The sequence below is a fragment of the Larus michahellis genome, chromosome 29 (assembly GCF_964199755.1).
Source record: "Larus michahellis chromosome 29, bLarMic1.1, whole genome shotgun sequence".
In the NCBI taxonomy this organism is placed as follows: domain Eukaryota; kingdom Metazoa; phylum Chordata; class Aves; order Charadriiformes; family Laridae; genus Larus; species Larus michahellis.
In genome coordinates, this window is record NC_133924.1 from 51,551 (window position 1) to 77,635 (window position 26,085).

The 26,085-nt window shown below is 59.3% G+C and overlaps 3 protein-coding genes and 2 non-coding genes across 5 annotated transcripts; 4 read left to right on the top strand and 1 right to left on the bottom strand.

Moving 5' to 3' along the window:
• Window positions 1-192: 192 nt before the first annotated feature.
• On the top strand, window positions 193-4,906 carry RACK1 (receptor for activated C kinase 1). The gene is made up of 8 exons (XM_074567842.1): window positions 193-429; window positions 1,282-1,453; window positions 2,079-2,226; window positions 2,568-2,663; window positions 2,808-2,918; window positions 3,323-3,463; window positions 3,901-4,011; window positions 4,764-4,906. Exons 1-8 carry the CDS (start codon window positions 321-323, stop codon window positions 4,827-4,829), a joined length of 954 nt encoding a protein of 317 aa, XP_074423943.1. The 5' UTR covers window positions 193-320; the 3' UTR covers window positions 4,830-4,906.
• Window positions 4,907-5,767: 861 nt separating this feature from the next.
• Window positions 5,768-13,062, bottom strand: TRIM41 (tripartite motif containing 41). The gene is made up of 6 exons (XM_074567634.1): window positions 11,951-13,062; window positions 10,480-10,575; window positions 9,894-10,124; window positions 9,218-9,240; window positions 8,427-8,554; window positions 5,768-7,704 (listed from the first exon to the last, which is right to left on the bottom strand). The coding sequence occupies exons 1-6, from the start codon at window positions 12,905-12,907 to the stop codon at window positions 7,187-7,189; spliced, it is 1,953 nt and encodes a 650-aa protein (XP_074423735.1). The 5' UTR covers window positions 12,908-13,062; the 3' UTR covers window positions 5,768-7,186.
• Window positions 13,063-14,194: 1,132 nt separating this feature from the next.
• Window positions 14,195-14,267, top strand: TRNAV-CAC (transfer RNA valine (anticodon CAC)). Its single transcript has one exon. It is a non-coding gene; the product is annotated as a tRNA-Val (tRNA).
• Window positions 14,268-14,565: 298 nt separating this feature from the next.
• On the top strand, window positions 14,566-14,638 carry TRNAK-CUU (transfer RNA lysine (anticodon CUU)). The gene has a single exon. It is a non-coding gene; the product is annotated as a tRNA-Lys (tRNA).
• Window positions 14,639-16,258: 1,620 nt separating this feature from the next.
• Window positions 16,259-26,013, top strand: LOC141735156 (E3 ubiquitin-protein ligase TRIM7-like). The gene is made up of 8 exons (XM_074567718.1): window positions 16,259-16,814; window positions 17,139-17,704; window positions 21,486-21,581; window positions 22,876-23,106; window positions 23,906-23,928; window positions 24,321-24,436; window positions 25,052-25,084; window positions 25,392-26,013. Exons 2-8 carry the CDS (start codon window positions 17,288-17,290, stop codon window positions 25,901-25,903), a joined length of 1,428 nt encoding a protein of 475 aa, XP_074423819.1. The 5' UTR covers window positions 16,259-16,814; window positions 17,139-17,287; the 3' UTR covers window positions 25,904-26,013.
• Window positions 26,014-26,085: the final 72 nt, after the last annotated feature.

Genomic DNA, 26,085 nt, shown 5'->3' on the forward strand with positions numbered 1-26,085 from the left:
CCCCTACCAGCCCCGCAGGGCCCTCCCTGTCCCCCAGGACCCCCCCCCCCGAACTCTCCCTACGCCCCCTCATTACCAACGCTCACCCCCATCCTCTTTCCGTACAGCTCCCTCCTGCGCGCCGCCATGCTGCCGTACAGCCTCCCCCTGCGCGCCGCCATGTTGCCGTACAGCACCACCCCCGGACGCTATTTCCGCTTCCGCCGGAAACCGCCCCGGCCTCTTTCTCTGCCCGCGCCGGCTGCCGCTGTGTGCGGCCGGAGGGGACCGGGCCGCCGCCTCCGTGGAATCCGCCGCCATCCTCCCACCCCGCCGCCGCCATGACGGAGCAGATGACCCTGCGGGGCACCCTAAAGGGCCACAACGGCTGGGTGACCCAGATCGCCACCACCCCGCAGTTCCCGGACATGATCCTCTCCGCCTCGCGCGGTGAGGGCCGCGCCCGGGAGGGGAGAGACCATCGGGAGGGGAAAGGGGGGGTCAGGGAGAGACCGTCGCCCCGGGGAGGGGGAGTGGGGGGGGGAGAGAGGGTCGGGAGAGACCATCTGAAAGGGGAGGGGGGTTGGGAGAGACCATCGCGGGGTGGGGTGTCAAGGGGAGACCATCGCCCCGGGGAGGGGGGAGGGGGGAGAGGGTCGGGGGAGACCATCGGAAGGTGAAGGGGGGGTCGGGGGAGGCTATGGGGGGGGGAGAGGGTCGAGGGAGACCATCTGAAGGGGGAAAGGGAGACCCATCGGGGGAGAAGGGGTGAGGGGAGGCTGTGACCCAGAGGGGAGAGGGGCAGGGAGGGTCCTGGGGCTCGGGAGGAGAGAGGAGGAGGGGGAGACCATCAAGGGGAGAGGGGACGAGGGGACAGCATGGCCCCAGGGGGGCAGGGAAGGCCGTGGGGCTCGGGAGGAGAGAGGAGGAGGGGGAGACCATCAAGGGGAGAGGGGACGAGGGGACAGCATGGCCCCAGGGGGGCAGGGAAGGCCGCGGGGCTCGGGAGGAGAGAGGGAGCCCATAATTGGGGAGTTTCAGGGATCCAGCGGGCCTGTGAGGGGACACCATGGGCCTAGGGATGGGGGGACAGGCTGGAGCCCCCCCCTTAGGGCCGTCCGGGCTGGGGCTGGGGCAGAGGTGGGAGGAAGAGGAGGGGAGAGGAGGCAGGAGGCTGCAGAGGAGCAGAGACCTGGCTTTTTCACCCCATTTTCTTTGGGGGAGGAGAAGGCCGGGCTGCGGCCCCCGAGGTGACACCCCCCCCCCCCCCCCCAACCTTATCTCTCCTCTTCCCCCCTCCAGATAAAACCATCATCATGTGGAAGCTGACCCGGGACGAGACTAATTACGGGATCCCCCAACGAGCTCTGCGGGGTCACTCCCACTTCGTTAGCGACGTGGTCATCTCCTCCGACGGGCAGTTCGCCCTCTCGGGTTCCTGGGATGGCACCTTGCGCCTTTGGGACCTCACCACGTGAGCCGTGGGGCCACCGAGGGGGGCTTTGGGTGTGGGGGGGGGCGTCTCTCCCTGCGTCCTTTGGGTGCTGGGAGAGGGGCCGAAGTCACCAACGCACCTCGACATCCGAGATTTGCTCTTGGGTGGGAAGAGAAATCCCAGCGGGGGGCTGTTCTCCGTTGGCCGGTGCCCCGTTTTTCGCTGGGAGGGAATTTTGAGGCGGGAACTGGGGGTGTTTTGCTGCTTTTTCCTCCGCTCCCTCTCCCGATGATTAGACCCGACGCAAAGTCTGCTGATCCTCCGGGGTCTGAAGACGACGTCCTGCAATTATGAGGGGAGAGAAGCAGCTGGGGGGGGCTCAGGCCGTTCTTTTGGGGTCATTTTGGGCTGAATTGGTACAACCAGAAGAGGAGGGTCGGGAGAACCAGATGCGCACACGGGCCAAATTCATCCCGATGCCCTAAATCCTTCTCCAAAGTCCTCCTTTGGGAGGAGCAAGGGAACCGTCACGCCTTACCCTTTTGTAGACCGCTCCGTGCTGCTTTTTCCCCCCCAAAATACTTGGATTTTCCCCCCAAAATACTTGGATTTTCCCCCTCCTTGGCGGAGTTCATATCCCAGATCCCCCGGTGTCTCCCCGCAGCGGCACCACCACCCGGCGCTTCGTGGGCCACACCAAGGACGTCCTGAGCGTGGCTTTTTCTTCCGACAACCGCCAGATCGTTTCGGGCTCCAGGGACAAAACCATCAAACTCTGGAACACTTTGGGCGTCTGCAAGTACACGGTGCAGGTGAGCCGGGGGCGGTGGGCTCCTGCATCCCGCCTCCGCGTGAAAGAACCTCCGTGGACTTGGTTTTAGGTCCGATCCCACCACTTTTGAGGGAGAAATCCAAGTCTCCGAGCCCCGTCCTAATGATTAGAAGCGAGATTTTTCCTTGCTGACCTCTCCCCGGGGAGGGTTTGAGGACAAGTCCTGCAATTCTGAGGGACGGAGGATGAGGAAGGGAGACCTGGAAAAGCTCCGGAACAACGGGATGCGGCAGATCCGATCTTGCAGCTCCCCGTGGACGGGGTGGGGAAGACCCGGTCGCTTTTTCTCGCCTTGAACCCGGCGTCGTTCCTCTTCCCCAGGACGAGAGTCACTCGGAATGGGTCTCGTGCGTGCGCTTCTCCCCCAACAGCAGCAACCCCATCATCGTCTCCTGCGGCTGGGACAAACTGGTGAAGGTGAGGTGGGAATCGGCTCCTTGGAGCAGCCAGAGCGCTCCGGGGATGGGTTTTTCCCCCCAGAAAAATCCCCAGATTTGGGGTGCAGCAGCAGCGTTTAACCCCCTTTTTTTTTTTTTTTCCCCGTGTTTTTCCCCCGTCCAGGTCTGGAATTTGGCTAACTGCAAGCTGAAGACGAACCACATCGGGCACACGGGCTACCTGAACACGGTCACCGTCTCCCCCGACGGCTCCCTCTGCGCCTCCGGTGGCAAGGTACGCGTGACGGCCGGGGAGGCCGAGGCCCCCAGACGAGATTTTGGCGTCCTACCAGCCAGTCCAGCCGGTTTTGGCGTCCACCACGCTGAAAGTGGGCTCCGCGTCTCCCGTCGCGGCTCGAGTAGGGTGTTAACGTCCCAAAGGTCTGGCTGGACTCGATGGTCCTCGGAGGGAAGACCACAAAGATGCTCCCCCAACTCCAGGGACCTTCTTTAGCTCTTCAGTTTCAGCCCTCGATGGGTTGTCTTGGAATTTTCTCGCTGTGTCCTTTAATTTTTCCGCATCCGCGCTGGCTTGGGGCAAAGTTCTCTGGCTTGACCATGGTTGGAGTGGACGAGGGCCTCCCCTCGGGGGGTGACGAGCGTTGGGTTTTGCGCTGACTCCAATCTCCGGCCCCCCAGGACGGCCAGGCCATGCTGTGGGACCTGAACGAAGGCAAACACCTCTACACCTTGGACGGAGGAGACATCATCAACGCCTTGTGCTTCAGCCCCAACCGCTACTGGCTCTGTGCTGCCACCGGACCCAGCATCAAGATCTGGGTATGTCACCGCTCGGGCCCCGGCCCCTCTTTGTCCCCATCTGGGCGGGGTTCCTCCAGAAGACCCAGTTCCTTTAGCTTCTGGGTGGTGCCGGGTTTGGAGACCCCTTCCCGGGCGAGATCCTCGCTGTGGATCGCGGATCTCGGGGAAGGAGCTCTCCTGGAGGAGCGTCCCCACCGGGGTGGGTCACGCAGCAGCGACCGGTGCCCGTGTCCTTGTCCCCTGGCCGAGGAGGGTTGCGGTGGCCGGGGGACGGGCCCACCACGCCGTGATGAAACACTGTGATGCCATCTGACTGCATCCGTGCGGAAATCCAGAGGCTGTTTCTGAGCGATCCTCTGCTCCCTCGCGACGTTCTGGAGTCGGGTTGGATTCGGTGGGGGGAGTCTCCTCGCGGGACCCGCCTCGTGCCTTCACGTTCTTCTTTTCTCCTGCAGGACCTGGAAGGCAAAATCATCGTGGACGAGCTGAAGCAGGAGGTGATCAGCACCAGCAGCAAAGCTGAGCCGCCCCAGTGCACTTCCCTGGCCTGGTCCGCAGATGGGCAGGTAAAAACCCAGCCCCTTCTCCCTCTGCCGGCATCCCAGCCCTGGCGGGGAGGAGGAGGAGGAGGAGGAGGAGGAGGAGGAGGAGGAGGAGGATTTTGGGGACCCTCCTGCTGCTCTCGGAGCGCGGGGATGCTTGTGCTTCGCTCCTGGAGCCATCTCTGCCAGCAAGGGCAAGAACTTCCGTGGGTCCCGTCCCTTCCTTCCTTCCTCGGGGTCCCTTCCGTGGGGTCCCCTTCTTCCTCCCTCCCTTCCTCGGGGTCCCTTCCTTCCTCCGTCCCATCCTTCCTTGGGGTCCGTTCCTTCCTTCCTCGGGGTCCCTTCCTTCCTCGGGGTCCCCTCCCTTCCGTGGGTCCCTTCCTTCCTCCCTTCCTTCCTCCGTCCCATCCTTCCTCGGGGTCCGTTCCTCCCTTCCTCGGGGTCCCCTCCCTTCCTCGGGGTCCCCTTTTTCCTCTATTCCTTCCTTGGGGTCCCCTCCCTTCCACGGGTCCCTTCCTTCCTTCGTCCCGTCCTTCCTCGGGGTCCCTTCCTTCCTTCCTCGGGGTCCTCTTCTTCCTCCCTCCCTTCCTTGGGGTCCCCTCCCTTTCCTTTCTGGCTCTTCCCCCTTATCCCCCCGACACCTGGGGCTGATCCCGCTCCCTCTCCGCTCTGGGATTCGCCCTCCGAGGACGGCAGTCCCTCGTCCCCGTGTCCCGAGGTCCCCCCTTGGTGGCCGTCTGTCCCTTCCCGCCACCCACCTCCGTTTCTCTCCGCAGACGCTGTTTGCCGGCTACACGGATAACCTCGTCCGGGTGTGGCAAGTCACCATCGGGACCAGATGAGGACGCGGTAGCGAAAAAAAACATCATTTTTGTGTACAAAAAAAAAATAATAATCAATAAAAAGAGCTCTCTATCCAGCTCCCGGCCACCGGTGGGTCATCCCCCAGCCTGGAGGTTCACGGAAGATCCGGGGTCGGAGCTTTGCTCCGCCTGGACGCAGATCGGGAACCTGGAAAGGCAAAAAAACCCCGCCGTCCCCGAGGGAGCGTTGTCCCAGCGCCTCGGAGGTGGGGGACGTGGTGGAGGGACGGGGCTCGGCGGGGGCGACCGGCACGACTTTGACGCGTTAAAAACCGAAATGCGGAAAAATAACAGCGGGAGGGAAATAGTTACGTGAGGGCAGGCGGCGGGGTGGGACGCGGAAGATCTCCGGCCGTCTGGCTGACGAGGGGCTCCGGGTTTCTCCTCCCACGCGGCGAAAAACCTGGGAAATTTAACACAACTCCTAGAAAAAACCCAAACCCCCCGGAGTCGATAAACTCGAGCAGCAGCAGCGGCGCCCGCGGCCTTTTCAGAGCCGTCGTTAACCAAGGAGGGGTTTTCACGCGCAGCTTCGCCCAGCAGCCCCCCGGGCACCGAGTCTGCGCAGAAAAAGCGCCGTTTCTCGCACGTTTGGGACTTTTCCCGGTTTTTGCTGGCTGGCAGAGCCCGAAGCCACCCGTGTCCCCGAGCTGGAGGGGACTTCGGTCCCTCGGCGACGCCGGTTTGGCCCTCGGACGCGGCCGAGATCCGTTTAGGCGGATAAAAGCAAGTGGGACACGTGGCTCTGGGCCTGACCTAAGCTCGTTAGGAGGAATTAAAGCAGGATTTAACGAGGGGAGATGTAAAACACATCCAGGGGATCCCGATCCCGGTGCCCAATTTGAGCCGGATTCGTTCAAAAACCAGCTCCCGGCTCCGAAACCTCCGCCGGCATCTCAATAAACCAGAGACTCGGGTTTACAACCTTAATCTTTATTATTATTATTATTATTATTTTCTTGCCATTTCATAAAACTAAATCTCCATTTAATTCTCATTTTAGCCAAAAATATTTTGAACTAGCTCTGTAATGCCAACAGGAGAAACAAAAAATAAAAATAAAATAATACCAATCCACCAACGGAAAAAAAAAAAAAAAGAATAAACGACAACGGGCGCGGTCAGAGTCTCTCGAGTGGGACGGGAGTCAGCTGGAAATTCGGGGGGGAAAAAAGACCGAAAAAAGGGGAAAAGAAAATAAATATTCCCCAGCTCGGAGAGCTCAGGCCGCCAGGGGAAGGAGGGCGAGGGCGGTTCTTCCCTCCGCGGCTGGAAACGCGCCGGCGCCGGAGGAGAAAACCGGCTCCTTGCACCCTCCTCGGCCCTGAATAAAGTGCCAGACCCACAAAAAAATGGTTCCGAAAGGATTTTGGGGAGGTTTAAAGGAAATTGGAACCCGGAACCCCCCCCCCAGCCTGGGAAGGAGACGATGGAAGGGTGAAGCGGGTTCGACTCCGGGCCCAAACGCCAGCTGGGGGCTGGCGATGCTCAGACAGCGAATCCCAAGAAATCCAGGCACCTCGGCGCAACCGGGATATGAAAACCGAGGACTTTTCTTGGAAAAACGATGGAATTTCGAGAAGCGAAGAGGATTTTTCTCCTCAGCGTTGGGATCTCCCTTTCCAGGAGCTTCCGAAGGGAGCCGAGATGCACCTCAAAACTCAACCCAAGTGAAAACCACCTTCCGGGGCGGATCCTTCCCAATATTTTTTGGCAAGAGGATGGAATTTCAAGAAGCCAAGAGCGTTTGCTCCTCGACGTACGGATCTCCCCCCCTCCCCGGGAGCTTCTGAAGGGAGCCAAGACGCTCCTCGAAACTCCACACAAGCGGAGAACGCGCTGGAAAATTTAGGCGTTGGCTTGAGGAAAAGGGAGTGAGGAGCAAGAACCCAAGCGAAAACCACCTTCCGGGGCAGATCCTTCCCAATATTTTTTGGAAAACCAATGGAATTGCAAGCCAAGAGCGTTTGCTCCTCAACATACGCACCACCGCCCCCCCCCGCCCCCGCAGAAGACAACCGAGACGCTCCTCAAAAACTCAACAGGGGTGGAGAACGCGCTGGAAAATTTAGGCGTTGACGTGGGGGAAAGGGAGAGAGGAGCAAGAACCCGAGTGAAAACCACCTTCCCAGGCGGCTCCTTCCCGATTCCAAACAAAAGCAGCTCGGGGCGGGCGGCGAGATCCCGCCGAGGAGCCGATGGAAGGTCTTTGTGAGCAAGCAAGAAGACGACAAGTGCAGCGTTGGATCCCGAAACGGGATTCCGAAGGCGGGGGGCGGGGTGGGAAGGAAAGAGCGCGGCCGCGCGCGAGGCCGGATCCCGGATCCGGCGCCGGCTCAGGCACAGATTTTGATGCGGGTGCCCTTGGCTAAAACGCGAAAAAAAGGGAAGATGCGCTCGTGGAAGGAGGCGTTGAAGGTGTGGATGTGGGTCATGCTCTCGGCGTTGTAGAAGCAGAGCTGGCCCCGCTCGTAGTCCAGGTAGACGCCGAAGCGCCGGGGCCTTTCGCTGGGCGACAGCGACGTCTGTTCGGTGGCCGTCAACGCCTGGTACTTCTTCCCGTTGGTGCCCACGCACCAGATTTCCCGTTTTTGGTGAGGCCCCGTGGTTTTTTCTTTACGGCGAGCCGTCTCGCGGGCCGCCCCCACCGCCCAACCTCGCCGCCCCCCCACCTCCACCTCCCAGTAGTGCCGGCCGGCCGTGAAACCTTGGGAGCCCAGGACGCAGTAATCCGAATCGAAACGCTTGGGGTTGTCCGGTAAATCCTGCCGCCGTTCGCCCAGTTTGACGCTGCGACGGTCCAGGGAGAGGCTCAGGCGGGGGTGGGCCGTGTCGGGGTCCAGGGTGACGTCGGCTGGGACGAGGCGGGGCGGGGGGGGGGGAAAAAAGCCCAAGGATTTTTAGGGGGTAGATCCCAACCCTGAGGTTTTTCACCTCGTTTTTAGTTCCCCGCATCCCCACCCGCCTGCGTGCTGCGGTGTGGGCCTGGACGGCGTTAAACCGCTTTAAACCCCCCCCCCAAATGTCTCCTCTCAGCGCCATTTGCCGTCCCCCACCCCCCAATCTCTTCCCTCAACTCCTCTCACCCCCCAATTTAACTCCTTTCACCCCCAAATTCCTTCTTTCAGCTCCTTTAACGCCCCAGATTTAACTCCTTTCACCCCCAATTTCCTCCCCCGACCCCTTTAACCCCTCCAAGTTTCCTCTTTACGCCCCTTTACCCCCCCAAATTTTCTCTCACCACTGCTTTAAACCCCCAATTTCCTCCCCCAACCCCTTTAACCCCCCCAAGTTTCCTCTTTACGCCCCTTTACCCCCCAAATTCTCTCTCACCACTGCTTTAAACCCCCAATTTCCTCCCCCGACCCCTTTAACCCCCCCACGTTTCCTCTCCCAAGGACCGGCAGAAAAAAGGGGGTGCGAAATCTGGGAAGGGCAGATCCGGAGAGGAACCCTCCCCGCCCCGAGCTGGGGAGACACGAGAGATCCCACCCCGGGAAGGGGGAAAAGGATCCGAATCCGACCCCAAGACCTCGCGGAGAAGCTCCAGGGGCAGCAGCCCCCGATTCCGCTCACCTTGAGGGACTTTACTGAAGACTTTCTCCATCTTCCTCATCACCACGTCCTGCAGAAAATAGTTGCGGTATTTTTTCCCCACGTCCACCGGCACCATCTCGGGCTCCTGGAATTTGATGTTTTCGCATCTTTCGGGGGAGAAAAAACACAAAAAAAAAAAAAACAAAACAAAAAAAAAAAACAAAACCCAAACAAACAAACCAGGAGGATTCAGTGAGGAGAGACCAGAAGCCAGAAAAGCCACGGGGCCGGGGCGGGGAGGGGGCAGAGATCGGCCAAACTGGTTACGCTGGTACGGCCGGCGATCCCCACCCAGCCCGGGCAGCCGAAATCCTGGCTCCCACACGGCCCCGTTACCCCCCCCCCCGCCCCTCCCCGATTTAAAAATGGGGGAGAAAAATAAAAACCCCCCAATCCCTTCAGGTTCACCCTCGGGGGCGCCCAGCTCCGCTCCCAAGCGGCGGCTGCCTCCGCGGTGAATTCCGAAATCTCTTCCCGGCTGTTTTTAAACTCTTCCGCACGCCCCTCGTCACCCCCCCCCCCTCAAAAATCCCACTTCTACCCCAGCCGCGCCAGCGGGGGAGGAATTTCCGTCACGTTAATTTTGACGCCGGCCGTAACCGAGCTTTGCCCCCGACCCCCGGCGTTACCCAACCCCAGCCCAAAAAGCGCCCAACGCACGAGTTTAAAACAAAACTCATGGGTTGGTTTTTGGGGTTTTTTTTTGTTTTTCCCCCCCCCAAACCCCCCGCTATTTACAGCGAGAAGATGCCAAACGGAAAGTCACCGACCTGATAAAGGTGCCTTTGATGTCCTGCGCGGGGAGAAAGAGAAAGAAAAGATTAGGGGGGGGGGTGGGTTGGGGGGGGCCGAGGCCCGATCCCAACGTGGCTCACGTTAAATCTTAACGGCTTAAATCACGTTTAATCCCTTAACGAGCCAACAGCCCCCCCACCCCGGGGCAGCAGGAGTCCCCTCCCGCGGTCAGGCGATGGGAATATCCCGCCGAGAGACGGATTCACCCCTCGGCGGAGGCTTTTCCCTCTAATACCTTGGAAAAAATCCCACTTTCCCCCGCCCACCCCCAGCCCCTTCCGTGGTCCCGTGGGATCCCTGACGGCGGGGACGGGTGAGCCACCGGGAAAGATTTTCTCATGAGGAAAAACCCCTTTTTGGAGCAAATTCCGCTTCCTTCTGGGCAGCTCCCTTTAATTTCCGCCGCCCGTCGTTATCTCCTCGCCATAAAGCGGGGCCGGAGTCCCTACGGATGAGTCGGGGGGGGTGGGGGTGTGGGAGGAGGGTTCACGGTCCGGAGGTGGCCGTGAATCGGCCGGATTTACTTTGGGAAAAGTTCCAAAATATCGAGGAGAGGCCTCGCCCGGCTCTGCCCTCCTCCCGGGTTACCCCCGAGGGCGATTTTTCCCCTCTTCCCCCCGCGGAAAAAGGGGGGGAAGGAAGGAAGAGGACCTTGAGGAGCTGCAGCCCGTCCTGTTTGCTCTTGTCCTCCGCCTCGGCGATGAGCCGGCTGAGGGCCGCGCTCTGCTCCTCCAGCTGGCTGACGTTGCTGCTCTGGCGGGCCAACAAGCTCTCGTAGCGTTCCTCCAGCTGGTGCAAGAGCAGGACCTGCTCCCCGATGAGGAACTGGTGCAGCACCTCGAAATCCGACTCGAATTCCTTGATCTCCAGCTTCATCTTGTCCTGCGGAGCCGGGGGAAAGGCAGGAAAAGCATCCTCAGCTCCAGCGGCGGGTATCGGCTCGCTCTCTACCGATCCCCACGGGACGTTCAGGCACGAAACCCCCTTAATTAAGCCCGAATTCAGCAGGGAAGCGGCTTCCGGCCCTTAACGATCGCGGCACAGGGACCCCAACGCCCCAAATCCGCAAGGCGGAGGGGGGGAAACGCTTCCCCACTCACCCCCCCTCGGGGATTTCGGGCCAAGAAAACCGCATTTCAGCGCCCTCCTTCGCCGGGGGCTGATTATTTTTTTGGCGGGGTGACGGGGGGGGAGAAACGGGGAAAGGAATGGTGCGTAGGATCCCCCCGGCTCTTACCCTCAGCTCCGTGATTCTCTCCTCCTCGTTGGATTTCTGCTTCAGGACGGCATCCAGCTTCTTCTTCAGCGGCTCCAGGTGGCTCTGGAGTTTGTTCTGAGGGAGAGAGAAGCGCCTCAGGCACCCCCGGCTCAGGGAATTGCCTCCTTCTGTCCCCGATTCCGTGGCAGGGCTGAGAACTCAGCCTCCCGCCTGGATTTCGGACCACTTTCCTTCCGCCTTTCGGTAGCGGCCCTGGCCCTAAACCAGCTGAAACCGATGACGAAACCACCGCTCGCTTCAGCCGTCGGGATTTCTGGTTTTTGTTTTGTTTTTTTACGCTGAATAAGCTTTGGTGTTTCCAAAAAAACAAGCGCTTCTGCCTCGCTGCCCACCCCCCCCGACGCTCCCTCTGCCCCCCACGAACAGCTCAGCCCTTTAAAAATTCATTTTTCTGCCTCCTCGATTGTCTGCTGCGTCTCTGCCGTGGAAAAGGGAAGGGGAAAACGGACTGAGCCGCGCCAAGACGCTCCGACAGCCCCACGGGGGGACAAGACACCCCGTCGCCGTCCTTCCCTTCTCCCCAAACCTCCTCCCAGCTACCAACACCCCCCCAAAAAAAATATCTCGAGGGGCTCCAAAAAAACGCCGGCTCCGATGGCAGCTGCCGACACATCGGCCACGGCCAGAGCTGGGAGGACGAGGTGAGACGCAACCACGTGCGGCAGCAGCTCCTCCAAGACGCCTTGGGATATGAAAAGAACCAAAAAAACCCAACCCCCCGCTCTTTTCTCCCAGAAGACCCCCAAAATCAAGACACGATGGAGAAACCGAAGCCACGGGAGGCGGGACAAGCAGCGGCGGCCTGAAGGGCCCAGCGACCACCGTCCCCGGCTTCGTTCCAGGGTCCCCGGACGCATCCGAGTGGGAAGCGACGCCTTCGAGACAGCAAAGCCGCCTCGTTACAGCCCCTAACGAAGGGTCTCCGCCGCGGGGGATTCAGGGCCAGGCTCTGAAGACCCTCAGGCAGGTATTTCCTGAGCTGAGCGAGGCTGGAAAGGCTTTAGAAGGAGGGTTTTTCACCCCAAACCAGCCCGGCGGGACCAGCTGAGCTCACCCGCTCCTCGGTGGGGCGATTTGCCCCCGATCTGGCTGCTTTCGCCTTCGCCACCGTCACCGCCTGGTCCCCAAACCTCCCTCCCCATCCAAACCGACCCAGCCGCCGCCTTTGTGGCTTCCCGGCCTCCCGCGCCCCCAACCCACGCGGTCTGTGGGTCCCGTTCCCCCCCCGCAACCTCTCCGCTCGCCCAACCAGCCCGGCGAGACCCACCGGTACGGCGTCTCCAACCACCCAATGCCGTCTCCCCGCCGCCAGCACGACCCAACCCGCGCCGTCGGCTCCTGCCAGCGCCGCCAGTTCTCCTCCCTCCCCCCCCCCCCAAAAAAACCCCCTCCAAATCACCCCAAAATCCCAACCCCGGAACCCTCGTACCTTATAATCCTGCACCACCTCCTCGAGAGGGACGACGCTGTGATGCTTGTGGCTCCGCGACTCCCTGCACACCACGCAAATGGCTTGTTCGTCCACCTCGCAGAAGAGTTTGAGGGGTTCCTGGTGCTTCTCGCACAGATTGGGGGGCCCTTGACCCCCCACCGCCACCAGGACCCCTGGCACCCCGGCGGCGGCCCCCGAAACCGAGGGACCGGCTGCGGGCGGCGCGAGGCGCTGGGGGTGCGGGTGAAGCTGGCGGATGATTTGCACCATGTTGGCCAGCTGCAGGTTGGGGCGGAAATTCCTCTGGAAAAAGGTTTTTCGGCACTGAGGGCAGGTGAAGGTCTGGAGGCGTCGAGGCCGCGCCGCCAGGACAGGGGGAGGAGGCGTCTGCACCTCTTCTTCCTCCTCTTCCACCTCCTCCTCTTCCTCCACGTCTTCCTCCATCACGTCCTCGTCATAGTCCTCGTCCCCAAAGTAAAGCTCTCCCCCGACCCCACCGTCCCACATGTCCTCCTCCACGGGGTCTTCCCACAGGTTGCCGTCATCTTCTTCCTCGCTCCACATGTCGTCTTCCTCCTCCTCCTCTTCCTCCTCCTCCGCGCCGCCATCCTCCTCCTCCTCCTCCTCCTGCTCCACATCCAGCTCATCCTCGTCCAGCTCATCCTCCTCATCCTCCAGATCCTCTTCCAGCACGTCGCCCATCCCCACCTCTCCGTCGCCCACCACCGCCGCAGCCGCCGCCCCGGGGGCCACCTCGTACTCGGCTTCGCCGCCCCACAGCTGCGAGATGCAGACGCGGCAGAAATTGTGCCCGCAGCCGATGGAAACGGGGTCCACGAAATAGTCCAAGCAGATGGCGCAAATGGCCTCCTCCTGCAGCGTCTCCACCGGGTTCAGCCGCCCGCCGGAGCCCCCCGAAGGGACCCCATCCCCTAAAACCGCTGTGGCTGCCATGAGGAAGGGGGGGTGGGACGGGCCGATTCTCCTCTTCCTCCAGCCCCTGGTGCTCCCTGCGCTGGGGTGGGCACCAGCTCGAACCCGGAGGGGTGGCCGGTCCCCACCCAGGGGCCACCAAAGCCTTGGGGGGTCGCTTTCTCTTTCACCCCCCCCGCTTTTCCCCTCCACCCCCGCTTTTTCCCCTTCCACCCCTCTCTTTCCCCTTCCACCCTCCCTTCTCCTCCTTTAGCCCCCCTTTTTCCTCTTTCACCCCCACTTTTTCCCCCCTCTCACCCCCTCCTTCCTTCTCCCCCCCTCTCCAGGGCCGGCGGCTGCTCTACCCCTCGCTTCACCCCCACTTTCGTTCCCCCAAAACCGGGCGCCGGCCCCGTTCCTGACCCGCCCCCCCCCCCCAGCCGCTCCTGGCCCCGCTCCCCACCTCACGACACCCCCAAGGCCTCACCGGGCCCCGGTTAAGGCCCAAACAACAAGCCCCCCCCGGACAGCGGGGCCGGGCTCTAGGCCTCACCGCTCCCCCTCCGCCGAGCCTGGCCCCAACCTCAGCCCAAACGGGCCCGGAGCTGCCGCCCCTCGTTAGGCCGCTGCCCCGTCACCGGCCCGGGCCCGGAGGTGGGGTGGGGGGAGGAAAGGAGACACTCTATCCCTTCTCCCGCCCCCGCCGCCGCTCCTCTCTATGGTGCCGAGCTCCGCCAACAGACGGGAAACGCCGCGGCGCTTCCGCTTTCCGGCCTCCCCTCGGTAAACCCCGCCCCTTTACCGTCACCTGACCGGAAGCGGGCGCGCTAGGCGGCGGCGGCGGGTTGCTAAGTTACCGGCTGGGCGGAAACGGACCGGGTCGAATTCCTCCCCCACCCCGTCTTGCGTTCTACCCCCCACCCCCCGCTTCTAACGGGAACGGCGTCGCCTCGTTGACGCGGAGGGAGGCGGTGACAGAGGCCGCGGCGACCCGGTAGTCTCTGTGGTCTCATCGGGGCTTGTCTACCCCGAAGCCTCGTTGCTCTTGGAGGTCTCGGGGAAGGGGGGCGAGGCGGAGTTTAGGGGCGGGGCCTGAGGGGGCGGGCTATAGTAGACTATAGACCGCTTAATCTCAGGATCACGGGTTCGAGCCCCGCCTCGGGCAATTAAACTTTGACTCGTCCCCGCTTATATCTCTTTTTTTTCTCTCCCCACCGGAGTTTTCCGCACCCGCGGAGCCCCCGGGAGGGGTCCGGCCATCGCCGCCCCCCGCGACCGGAGCCCCCTGTGCAGCCGTAGACCCCGCGGAGGGCCACAGCTACCAACGGCGTTTCTGTAGTGTAGTGGTTATCACGTTCGCCTCACACGCGAAAGGTCCCCGGTTCGAAACCGGGCAGAAACACTTGGTTTTTCCTTTTCCCCCCATATTTTGTGTTTTTTTTTTTTTTTCCTCAGCCCCCGCCTCCGCACAAACATTTTTCGCTCTTACAAACGCCTTGTTCCCCCCTTCCTCTCTCTGCGTAACACACTTTCCCCCCGCCCCGGCACCGGGTTATTCTCCGTTCCCCCCCCACCGCCGGGGAGCGGCCGTTCCGCGGGTCCCTGTGGGCTCCCGGTCCCGGCCCCGGGTCGTTGGGGGACCTTTCGCCATTCCCGGGTCCCAGAAGTCGTTTTAACCAACGGGAAGCCATACACCAACAGCCCGGCTAGCTCAGTCGGTAGAGCATGAGACTCTTAATCTCAGGGTCGTGGGTTCGAGCCCCACGTTGGGCGCTTCGTTTTTCCCCCTTCCCTCCTTTAATTATTTTTCCGTCTCCGTGGGGCACAAACCGACATCCCCTCCCCCCACCTCCAAAACCCCACTGGTAGAAGGGGCTGGACTCTTAATTTTTTATTTTTTTTTTTAAATGTAAAGCAAAGGGTTGGATTTTTGCGGAAGGAAGGGAAAGAAAAGGTCCGGAATCTGTGCTGAGAATCACAGCCCTTTCCCCCTCATTTTCCCTTATATAAGTTTTAATCGTAGCCCTTTTTCCCCTCGTTTTCCCTTTATATGTTTTAATCACGGTCCTTTTTTCATCCTTTTCCCCTTATATAAGTTTTAATCAAGGCCCTTTTCCCCTCATTTCCCTTTATATGTTTTAATCGTACCCTTTTCCCCCCAATTTTCCCTTTATATTTTTTAACCACGGCCCGTCTTCCATCCTTTTCCCTTCGCGTGAGTTTTAAGCTTAGCCCTTTCCCCCTCGTTTTTCCTTTATGTATTTTAATCACGGCCCTTTCCCCCGCGTTTTCCCTGTATATAAGTATTACTCGTCGCCCTTTTCCGGCGGGGGAGAAAGAGGTCGAATTTGCTCGTCTTAAAAAAAAGGGGGAAGGAGGGAAACGGCGGCGGCGAATTTCGAGACGGGTCAACGCGCGGCTTCATTTCCTGCGATGCGCTGGAAGAAGCAAATAGCTACGGCGTTAATCACCTCCAAAACCAACCGCCGTGGCTTCGTGGGGCATCGAGTTCCTTCCCTCGCGGCGAGGAGCGAAATGGAGAGGTTTTTTCTTCGGTGGGGGGGGGGATGCTGAAGGCCGGGAGCGGCGCCGGGCGGGTGGGAGATGACCATCCGTCTCCTACCCACGGCCGAAGACGCCGGAGGGAGGATTTTTGGGGCACGGGAAAAGATTTTTGAAAAATCTTTTTTTTTCAAAGGTGAAAAATCGCTGGAGGAGAGCCTGGAAATCCTCGGCTGTGAGGGGGGTGAGCCCCTGGCCCAGGGTGCCCAGAGAAGCTGTGGCTGCCCCATCCCTGGAGGGGTTCAAGGCCAGGTTGGACGGGGCTCGGAGCGACCTGGGCTGGCGGGGGCTGTCCCTGCCCGTGGAACTGGGGGGGTCTTTAAGGTCCCTTCCCACCCAAACCATTCCATGGTTCTACGACGTAGGCTGAGGGAGCTGGGGGGGTTCAGCCTGGAGAAGAGAAGGCTCCGGGGAGACCTTGGAGCCCCTTCCAGTCCCTCAAGGGGCTCCGGGAAAGCTGGGGAGGGACTCTGGAGCAGGGAGGGGAGCCACGGGACGAGGGGGAATGGATTTAAATGGAAAAAGGGGAGATTGAGATGGGATATGAGGCAGAAATTCTTTGCTGTGAGGGGGGTGCGCCCCTGGCCCAGGTTGCCCTCAGAGGTGGCCAATGCCCCATCCCTGGAGGGGTTCAAGGCCAGGTTGGACGGGGCTCGGGGCGACCTGGGCTGGCGGGGGCTGTCCCTGCCCAGGGCAGGGGGTGGCACGAGATGATCTTCATAGAATCGTGGGACGGTTTGGGTTGGACGGGATCTTAAAGATGACCTCGAAGGTCCCCTTCTGACCCAACACGTTCCTACGACCCCACGATCTCCACCAAAAGCCTTTCGGGATGGGTCCGATCCTGGCGCCTGACCTCAGGGCAGGGAACGATGGCGGCGAAGCCCCCGCCCGGCAACTCCCTGACTTATCTCCCCGAGGATGTCTGAAGCACTTATCTTTTTTCTTTTTTTTTTTAATATTTTTTTTCTTCCCCCCCCCTCTTTCGCTGCCGCGTGATTCATTTCCTCCCTTGAGTCACTTCTGGACTCGGAGGAGCTGCTGGGCCAGCGCTGCCGCGGTGGCCGAGACGAAAGTGAAACCGCCATTAACTCACTCGCAATTAAATCGGCGGCTCCTCGGCTTGAGCACGTACCTGACGACGCACGAAGGTGACGCAGGGCCGTAACCCGATTTGGCTGAAAATTACAATATATCCTGCCTGGGCGGGATTTTTGACCCGGAGATCCCTCGGGTGGGGGTTTTTTTCCCCCCGCTCCCGCCGGTTAAACGGGAGCATCCTGCCCTCCGGCGGGCTGGGATCGCCTCCGAAAGGAGCGGTGACGGTGCTGAGCTTGGGTATTGCCGACCGACAAAACAACACCTGGGAAAAAGAGGGGAAAAAAGGGTGGGTTTTCCTGCCCCCCCCCCCCCCCGGTAATTTTACGTTTCGGCTGCACGGAGACGCTGGCAAAGGGCAGGGAGGGAGCGGTGGAACCCAGAACGCTGCCGAATGCTCCCCACCGATTATCTGGGACCCGGAGGTTACACGGATGGGGACGAGGAACTTCTTTTTCCCTCTTCTCTCTTTCGCAGCGAACCCTTGAAGACCTTGAAATGCCTTTTGGCGTGACTCAGGTTTCAGAGGGGTGTTGCAAAACCGCCTTTCGGGCAGAAAACTGCCTGAAATTCCCCTTTCTCCGCCCCTCCTCCCTTTTTACATCCTTTGCAGGGCTGCGCTTTTCAAACGAGACCTCCCGGTTCAGAGAGCGGAGGCTGAGCGAGAAGGAAACTCCCGGCTGCTGCCGAGAGATTAAAAAAAAAAATAAAAAAATTAATAATTCAATGAAGCGAAAGTAATCGCGTCATTCTTCTTCGGCCATGGCCGAGTGCGACCCGCTGGAGAGTCTGCAGAAAGAAGCCTCTTGCTCCATCTGCCTGGATTATTTCAGCGACCCCGTGTCCATCAACTGCGGCCACAGCTTCTGCCGGGACTGCATCACGCGGTGCTCGGGAAAATCGGACCGCAGGTTCGCCTGCCCCCAGTGCCGCGGCGTCGCCCAGAAAAGAAAATTTAGACCAAACCGTGAGCTGAGGAACCTGGCGGAGATCGCCAAGAAGCTGAGCTCGAGGGCGGGCAACGCGGCCGGAGCGGGAAGTCTCTGCCCGAAGCACCAGGAACCCCTCAAGCTCTTCTGCCAGGAGGACGGGACGGCCATCTGCGTGGTCTGCGACCGCTCCCAGGCTCATCGCGCTCACACCGTCTCCCCCATCGAAGAAGCCGCCCAGGAGTACAAAGTAAGAAATCACTGTCCTTCATTATAATGGGTTTTTTGGGATTTTTTTTCTTTTTGGCCCACTGGAGGCTGAGGTCCACCTTCCAGGGGCGTCTCCACCTTCCAGGGGCTTCTCCTCCACCTTCCAGGGGCATGTCCTCCACCTTCCAGGGGCATCTCCACCTTCCAGGGGCTTCTCCTCCACCTTTCAGGGGCATCTCCACCTTCCAGGGGCTTCTCCTCCACCTTCCAGGGGCGTCTCCTCCATCTTCCAGGGGCGTCCCCTCCACCTTCCAGGGGCATCTCCTCCACCTTCCAGGGGCGTCTCCTCCACCTTCCAGGGGCGTCTCCACCTTCCAGGGGCATCTCCTCCACCTTCCAGGGGCATCTCCTCCACCTTCCAGGGGCATCTCCACCTTCCAGGGGCGTCTCCACCTTCCAGGGGCTTCTCCTCCACCTTCCAGGGGCATGTCCTCCACCTTCCAGGGGCATCTCCACCTTCCAGGGGCTTCTCCTCCACCTTTCAGGGGCATCTCCACCTTCCAGGGGCTTCTCCTCCACCTTCCAGGGGCGTCTCCTCCATCTTCCAGGGGCGTCCCCTCCACCTTCCAGGGGCATCTCCTCCACCTTCCAGGGGCGTCTCCTCCACCTTCCAGGGGCGTCTCCACCTTCCAGGGGCATCTCCTCCACCTTCCAGGGGCATCTCCTCCACCTTCCAGGGGCGTCTCCACCTTCCAGGGGCGTCTCCACCTTCCAGGGGCGTCTCCTCCACCTTCCAGGGGCGTCTCCTCCACCTTCCAGGGGCATCTCCTCCACCTTCCAGGGGCATCTCCTCCACCTTCCAGGGGCTTCTCCTCCACCTTCCAGGGGCATGTCCTCCACCTTCCAGGGGCATGTCCTCCACCTTCCAGGGGCGTCTCCACCTTCCAGGGGCATGTCCTCCACCTTCCAGGGGCATCTCCACCTTCCAGGGGCTTCTCCTCCACCTTCCAGGGGTGTCTCCACCTTCCAGGGGCATCTCCTCCACCTTCCAGGGGCGTCTCCTCCACCTTCCAGGGGCGTCTCCACCTTCCAGGGGCATCTCCTCCACCTTCCAGGGGCATGTCCTCCACCTTCCAGGGGCATGTCCTCCACCTTCCAGGGGCGTCTCCACCTTCCAGGGGCATGTCCTCCACCTTCCAGGGGCATCTCCACCTTCCAGGGGCTTCTCCTCCACCTTCCAGGGGCTTCTCCTCCACCTTCCAGGGGCATGTCCTCCACCTTCCAGGGGCACGTCCTCCACCTTCCAGGGGCGTCTCCACCTTCCAGGGGCATGTCCTCCACCTTCCAGGGGCATCTCCACCTTCCAGGGGCTTCTCCTCCACCTTCCAGGGGTGTCTCCACCTTCCAGGGGCATCTCCTCCACCTTCCAGGGGCATCTCCTCCACCTTCCAGGGGCTTCTCCTCCACCTTCCAGGGGTGTCTCCACCTTCCAGGGGCATCTCCTCCACCTTCCAGGGGCTTCTCCTCCACCTTCCAGGGGCGTCTCCACCTTCCAGGGGCTTCTCCTCCACCTTCCAGGGGCTTCTCCTCCACCTTCCAGGGGCATGTCCTCCACCTTCCAGGGGCATGTCCTCCACCTTCCAGGGGCGTCTCCACCTTCCAGGGGCATGTCCTCCACCTTTCAGGGGCATCTCCACCTTCCAGGGGCTTCTCCTCCACCTTCCAGGGGCTTCTCCTCCACCTTCCAGGGGCATGTCCTCCACCTTCCAGGGGCACGTCCTCCACCTTCCAGGGGCGTCTCCACCTTCCAGGGGCATGTCCTCCACCTTCCAGGGGCGTCTCCTCCACCTTCCAGGGGCATCTCCACCTTCCAGGGGCTTCTCCTCCACCTTCCAGGGGTGTCTCCACCTTCCAGGGGCATCTCCTCCACCTTTCAGGGGCATCTCCTCCACCTTCCAGGGGCTTCTCCTCCACCTTCCAGGGGTGTCTCCACCTTCCAGGGGCATCTCCTCCACCTTCCAGGGGCTTCTCCTCCACCTTCCAGGGGTGTCTCCACCTTCCAGGGGCATCTCCTCCACCTTCCGGGGCATCTCCTGCACCTTCCAGGGCGGCGAGCCCCTGGCCCAGGTTGCCCAGAGAAGCTGTGGCTGCCCCATCCCTGGGGGTGTTCAGGGCCAGGCTGGATGGGGTTTTGAGCAACCTGGTCTGGTGGACGATGTCCCTGTCCGCGGCCACGGGGTGGAACTGGATGGTCTTTAAGGTCCCTTCCAACCCGAACCCGTCTGTGACTCCCAAGGGAAGGAAGTCCCGTAGGATTTCTCCAGCTTTGGGACGGAGGAGGTCGGGCTGAGCTGGTAGAGCATCTCGCTGGCGTTGCTTTGCGTCGCGCTGCCTTGGCTCCAGCCCAGCAAAATCCACTCTTCGGGTCACCCCCCACCCCACCCCCCCCCGGCCCCCGCCGCCGCCACTTGACCAAAGCCTGATTTTCACCACAACCTCCCGAGCGGGATTTCGATTTCAGCTTCTCGGGGTCACCTCCTCGGCTCGGATCCCTTCCCAAAAAGCCACCGGTTTATTTGCTGTCACCTTCTCCGGGGACCACGAAGGCTGCCTGAGGATGGTAACTTGTAGAAAATACCCAAATTAGCAGGGGTGGGCCCCCGCCTCCGCCGCTCTGGGCACCGGCAGGGCTCCGGCCGAGAATTTTTGTGCAAGAACTGGACGGGAAATCCCAGATGAGTTTGTCCTTTCCGCCCTAAATCTCTACCCCTGAAGGAATTTTCTTTCTGAGCGACTACCTCGGGATAACCGCGGCGACGCCGGGGGGGGGACGTGTTTTTAATTCCCTTGAGGGAAGGACGGGGTCAGGAGGAGGAGGAGGAGCTGGTGTGGAGGAAGCTCGGTGACATTTCGTCTTGCCCACAGGGGAAGAAATGACTGTGGGGACGGGGAGGTGCAAGGTGACATCACTCACGCCGTCAGCCCGAAACAAGAAGAAACGAGGGAGAAAATAAGCTGATTAAAAATAAATAAATAAATAAATAAATAAATAAATAAATAAGAGGGGGTCGGGGCGAGACGCGTGCGCTGCAAACGTCCATCGGTGTTTGTCGCATTAGGAGTTGTTAAAAAAAAAAAAACAAAACAACCACCCCCACGGGTATTTCTAAGGTATAATTCATCTCCTCCTTAAAAAAAAAAAAAAAAAAAAAACCAAAACCAACCAAAAAACGAAAAAAAACCAACCCCAAACTCTGGGGACGTTATTCCGCAGAAGGAGCCGAAGGTGCCCAGTTTGGGCAGAAACGCCGATTCTGCGGACGATGGGGAGTTGCAGCAATTTGGGGGACCTGATTAAGGGTTTTAAAAAAAAAAAAACCCAACAAAAAAACAAAAAACCAAAAAAAAAACCCCTGCTGTGTTCACGAGGGGGTAAAAGGAGCCAACCGAGGGGGTAAAAGGAGCCAACCGAGGCAGAACGGATTGCGGCGAACGCAGAAAACAACCGGCCACAAATTCACCGGGAGTCGGAACCGGCAAGGAGCAGAACGGGGTTGTAAATGAGGCTGCGATATTAAATATTTTTTTTTAATTTTTTTTTTTGACCCTTCATTCACAAGGCGCGTCATAGGAGAAGTTTGGGGTGAAGAGGGGCAATAACGTAAAGACTATTTAAATATTATTTCCGAGTTCTGGTGGTCTCCTGCTCAAACGCAGCAGGAATTAGCGAGGGTAACATTGACGCCGTGCTTCCCTCTCCCCAACAACTTGCAGATTAATATTACTATTTTTTTTTTTTTTTTAATTTTTCTTATGCCCAGGAGCAAATCCAAAGCAAACTGAAGAGCCTCAAGGGTGAAAGAGAAAGGCTCCAAGGATTAAAACTGACCGAGGAGAAGAGAAGCCAGAAGTATCTGGTAGGTACTCGCTGGAGGGGTCTTCTCTAGGTCAAACGATGGTCAAAAAAGTTTGCGGTGGGGAGGAAACGCTCCAAGACGGGCCCATCTCTCAGGTGCTGCGTCGTGGGGAGGTGACCGCGAGTGTAACGCAGGTGTTTCTCGAAGGGGGGAAACATCCGCGGCCACAAAGACGCTCGTGGAGGGCGAGGTGGTTTCCGAAGGGCTGAAGGGAGGCGCTTGCAGCCCGGCTCAGCCACGTTTCGGACGGAGGAGATGGCGACGCGGGTCCTCCTGGGGAGATTTGTGGGACGGAGCTCCGAAGGGATGGTGCTCCGAGACTTCTCCGTCTCAGCCACACCGAGCAGGAGGCCCATGGGGGTGCTCGCGTCCGACTTGGACCCTGATGGAGCTTCTCTACTGCTCCGTAGATGTCTGGGTCCCGGTGAAAGTGGTGGCTCTCGTGGCATCTGCGCATCCAGCTGCAGACACGTCTCGGGGCACTGCACCAGATGTTTCCACCACCTCCCAGCCCTGTTTTGGGCTACCAGAGGGTGGTGGCTCTCGTGGCATCTGTGCATCCAGCTGCAGACACGTCTCGGGGCACTGCACCAGATGTTTCCACCACCTCCCAGCCCTGTTTTGGGCTACGAGAGGTTGGGGGGTGGTGGATCCGTAGCTCTAAGGAAGTGAGAGATGGTGATTTCCTCAAAAGCAGAAGCAGAAAACATGACGAGCGTTTCATGGCAGCCTCATGAGAAGGGGGAAGGCTGCCGGGCTGAAGGCGAGCAGAGAAGGGCGATGACTTTCCTGCGAAATAAAGTGGGGATGGGAGGAAAACGCCATGAACGTGCTGCTGGTCCCTCATGCTGCGGTCCTGGGCTCGGTCCTGTCCCATCCAGCTGCTGCCCTCGATGCCAAAATGTGGGAGTTTTGGGGAATTTGCACATGCCAGGGACCCTTTCCAACAGCCGCCGCAGGATCTCACTGCATCCGAATCCTCCTCTCCCACTTTCCCGGCAGGATTTGTCCCATCAAACGCTCACAGATGCCGGTGTGCAACGCCTGGTCTTCTCCGGGCTGTGGGGAAAAACCACAAAGAAACACTGCCTGCGCGTTTCTCGAGCTGAAAAATAAAAACAGCTGTCCAAAAGAAAGCCAAAAGTATTTTATGACTCCACAGGGCGTGACATAAAGCTCAAAGGGGACCCGGAGCCACGTGCTATGGGCTCGGACTGGCCGCAGGGCCAAAGACTGGTCCTTGCTGCTGGTTTTATAGGTCTCTGATTTCTTCTGTTCTCATCCCTCCTTGCAGCAGCAGACGAGAGCCGAGAAGTGGAAGATCATGTTGGTGTTTGAGGAGCTGCACCAGTTCCAGGACGAGCAGGAACGTCTCCTCCTGACGTGGCTGGAGGACGTGGAGAAGCAGATAGCGCAGACCCAGGCAGAGAACGACGGGAAGATCTCCGCGGAGATCTCCCACCTGGGCAACCTCATCCAGGAGCTGGAAGGGATGAGCCCTCAGCCGGAGAATAAATCCCTGCAGGTGAGAGTGAGGAGCTGGGCCATGGAGTGTGCAACCCTTTAAACGTGCCATTGAGGTGGTGGTCTCTTCCCCCGCCCCCCAGTCTCTTTGCCTTGCCATTTTGAGAGGTTCTTTTAGATGCTCATTTCATGAAGAAGCTGTATCACGTGTTGTATATGAACATCAGTGAGCTACGTGACATTATATCCGACCCATGAAGAGGAGGACCCCAGAATTAGTCCTTCAGCATCTTGGAAGTGTCCACCCAACTCTTCCCCTCCCAACCCCAGGCAAAGCAAGGGAGATGCCCCAACCCTGGAGGTCTTTAAGGCCAGGTTGGACGGGGCTTTGAGCAGCCTGGTCTAGTGGGAGGTGTCCCTGCCCATGGCCGGGGGTTGGAACTGGATGATCCTGAAGGTCCCTTGCGACCCAAACCATTCTGTGAGGTTGATGCACATCGCGCACGACTCTGGCGCGAGCGAAAAAATTAATTAAGTCCAGGGTGGGGTTACCCCGGCGCAGGACCACACTTTCCCTCCCCAAGAGGCCACGCCGGCCAGGACACAAGCAGAAGCAGTGTTTGGAAGTGGATACGATATTCCACCTGCTGCCTTTGAGTGTTTCCTCTCACTGGGGACCAGGTTGAAGGGACCAAATGGGCCACTGGATGAGCACAAGAGGTCCCTGATCTCGCTCTGTGGTGGCACGAGAAAAATCTAAACCAAGCAAAGCGTGCTTCAACAGCAGCTGAGGGAGATAAGAGACATAAACGGGCCTGAAGATCGCTCAAAGTTTAATTCCCGTCTTCTCTCTCCTTTAGGATGCCAGGAGTGCCTTGACCAGGTACGTGGCTCTCCCTTTCCGGAGGGGATGCTCGTCCCCGAGCACCATGTCACAAAGCAGACAGGAATGGGGGAGCAGGAGGGGTTGTCCTCTCTACCAGGGTCCCCAGTGCTCAGGGTGAGGAAGAATCTAGGGAGGAGGTGTCCCTGGGGCAAGACCACGTCCCCACCACCTTCTCCATTCACCTGGAGGAAGCCGATATCCACCAGTGAGGAGATCCGGAGCAAGTGTGTCCTCCACAGGGACTCTGGGGCCACTGAGACGCCCAGCAACGCCTCAACTGACTCAACCTGATGTTTGGGGAGGAATAAGCTCACCCGGCAGCTTTTCTGAGCAGGGTTTCTACGTAGCTCGTGCAGCAAGGAAGGAATTCAAAAGTCTTCTCCTTCCAGGTGTGAAGCAAGGACTTTCCAGCAACCGACGGAGAAGTTTCCCCAAGTGGAAAAGAGACTCAAGGATTTATCTCAGAAAAACATCGTGCTGAAGGAAGCCCTGAGGAAATTCAAAGGTACGGAGGAAGGGGAAAATCTAAACACACTTCTGCAGCTGGAGAGGAGTGGCCACCGGCCAACTACCAGCGTAAAGCCCCAGCTGAGGAATGCTAACGATGAGTTAATAACCCTCCTATCTGGGGCTGGAGCTGGAAGAGGGAGGGTGGCTCCGTTCCCAGGCGTATTTGCACGGGCGCCTAAACGCTCGAGTAACGTGAAGGATGGGAGCGAGTCCCTCCCTTTGGCCACGCGGAGGAAATGAATCAAATTCTCGATTCCAGTCCTCTTTCAACCAACCGGGCGGTAGGTAACGTCTAGCCGTCCACGAGGGAGTCGGCGTGAAAAGTCAACATATTGCAAGCGGATGGCGGTGTTTACATAGATAAGCCCCGGACAAGCTACTTTGAGACCGTTCTCCGCGTTCAAATGGCCCTCCCGTTCCCCCCTCTGATCTGCAGTTAGCAATTGGCGCAGTCAACTCGGGGTTAAAGAAATATCCTCACAAAGCTGGCCACGTTGGGTTTGAAGGTCCATCTTATCCGTGAGCCGGACTTGTTCCCCTGGCGATTTTCCTTGTTTTGCCAGGGGAAAAGCGCACCTCCTCCTATTTACCCGTTTCTCTCTCCTTCCAGAGGGTCTCCCACTTGAACTGGACGTGCAATGGGGTAAGTCGCAGGAGACTGGACGTATACCAGGGTGAAAAAGGGGGACCCAAGCGAGAAAAAGACAGCAAAAGAAGGGAATTCACACTTCCCTGGTGGGTTGGCAAGGTGAATTCCTAGTCCCATTCCATCGCAATTAAAAATAGAGCCTTTAAATAGATCTTTATGGAGAAAGCGTTTACCAAAGCTTTGGTCAGGCCAAGATTTCATCCCTGGGAAAAAAAACAGGAGGGTGTAGATGGAGAGGAACGTCCATCACCTTCCCTCTGACGTCTTGTTTTTCTTTCTCTCGTGCTTTCCTTCCCACCAGCAAACGTGACCCTGGATCCAGACACAGCAAACCCCCACCTCATCCTCTCCGAGGACCGGAGGAGCGTGAGATGGGATGAAACGCCCCAGAATTTGCCCAACAACCCCCAGAGATTTGACACCTACTGCTCCGTGTTGGGTTGCGAAGGCTTCACGGTGGGGAGGCACTACTGGGAAGTGCAACTGGGCAGCCGGGGATTTTGGGCTGTTGGGGTGGCCAGAGACTCGGCGTGGAGAAAGGGTTGGATTAACCTCGACCCTTCCCAGGGGATTTGGGCCGTTGGCATCTGTGGGGACAGGTTTCAAGCGTTCACCTCCTTTGAAACAGTTCAACCTCTGAATGGGAGGCCAAGGACTATCCGGGTCTCTCTGGATTACGAGAAGGGACACGTGGCTTTCTTCGATGCCGATAACGAGACCTTGGCTTTTGCTTTTCCTCCAACTTCTTTCAACGGAGAGAAAATCCTGCCTTTCTTCTGGGTCTGGGAGTCCAGGATCCAGCTGGCTCCCTGAGACAGCGAGACGGACATTGCGTGCTCCGGACAAGCCTTTGGTTTGATCCAGGGAACCACACTATATTTCGGGATTCTATGGATGGTAATGAATAAAGCGGAGCAAACGAGTCCCGGTATCCACTTTGACTCTCATTTTCATGGGGTTTTCAAGAGCGGAAGGGATCATCTTGGGCAGACCTC

Coding starts and splice junctions, on each gene's coding strand:
- RACK1 (XM_074567842.1), top strand. CDS start 321: ATGACGGAGCAGATGACCCTGCGGGGCACCCTAAAGGGCCACAACGGC. Junction 1,454..2,078: donor CGCCTTTGGGACCTCACCAC/GTGAGCCGTGGG, acceptor GTCTCCCCGCAG/CGGCACCACCACCCGGCGCT. Junction 3,464..3,900: donor GACCCAGCATCAAGATCTGG/GTATGTCACCGC, acceptor TTTCTCCTGCAG/GACCTGGAAGGCAAAATCAT.
- TRIM41 (XM_074567634.1), bottom strand. CDS start 12,907: ATGGCAGCCACAGCGGTTTTAGGGGATGGGGTCCCTTCGGGGGGCTCC. Junction 10,125..10,479: donor AGAGAATCACGGAGCTGAGG/GTAAGAGCCGGG, acceptor CCGGCTCCGCAG/GACAAGATGAAGCTGGAGAT. Junction 8,555..9,217: donor ATCAAAGGCACCTTTATCAG/GTCGGTGACTTT, acceptor CTCCCCCGAAAG/ATGCGAAAACATCAAATTCC.
- LOC141735156 (XM_074567718.1), top strand. CDS start 17,288: ATGGCCGAGTGCGACCCGCTGGAGAGTCTGCAGAAAGAAGCCTCTTGC. Junction 23,929..24,320: donor GCCAGGAGTGCCTTGACCAG/GTACGTGGCTCT, acceptor TTCTCCTTCCAG/GTGTGAAGCAAGGACTTTCC. Junction 24,437..25,051: donor AGCCCTGAGGAAATTCAAAG/GTACGGAGGAAG, acceptor CTCTCCTTCCAG/AGGGTCTCCCACTTGAACTG.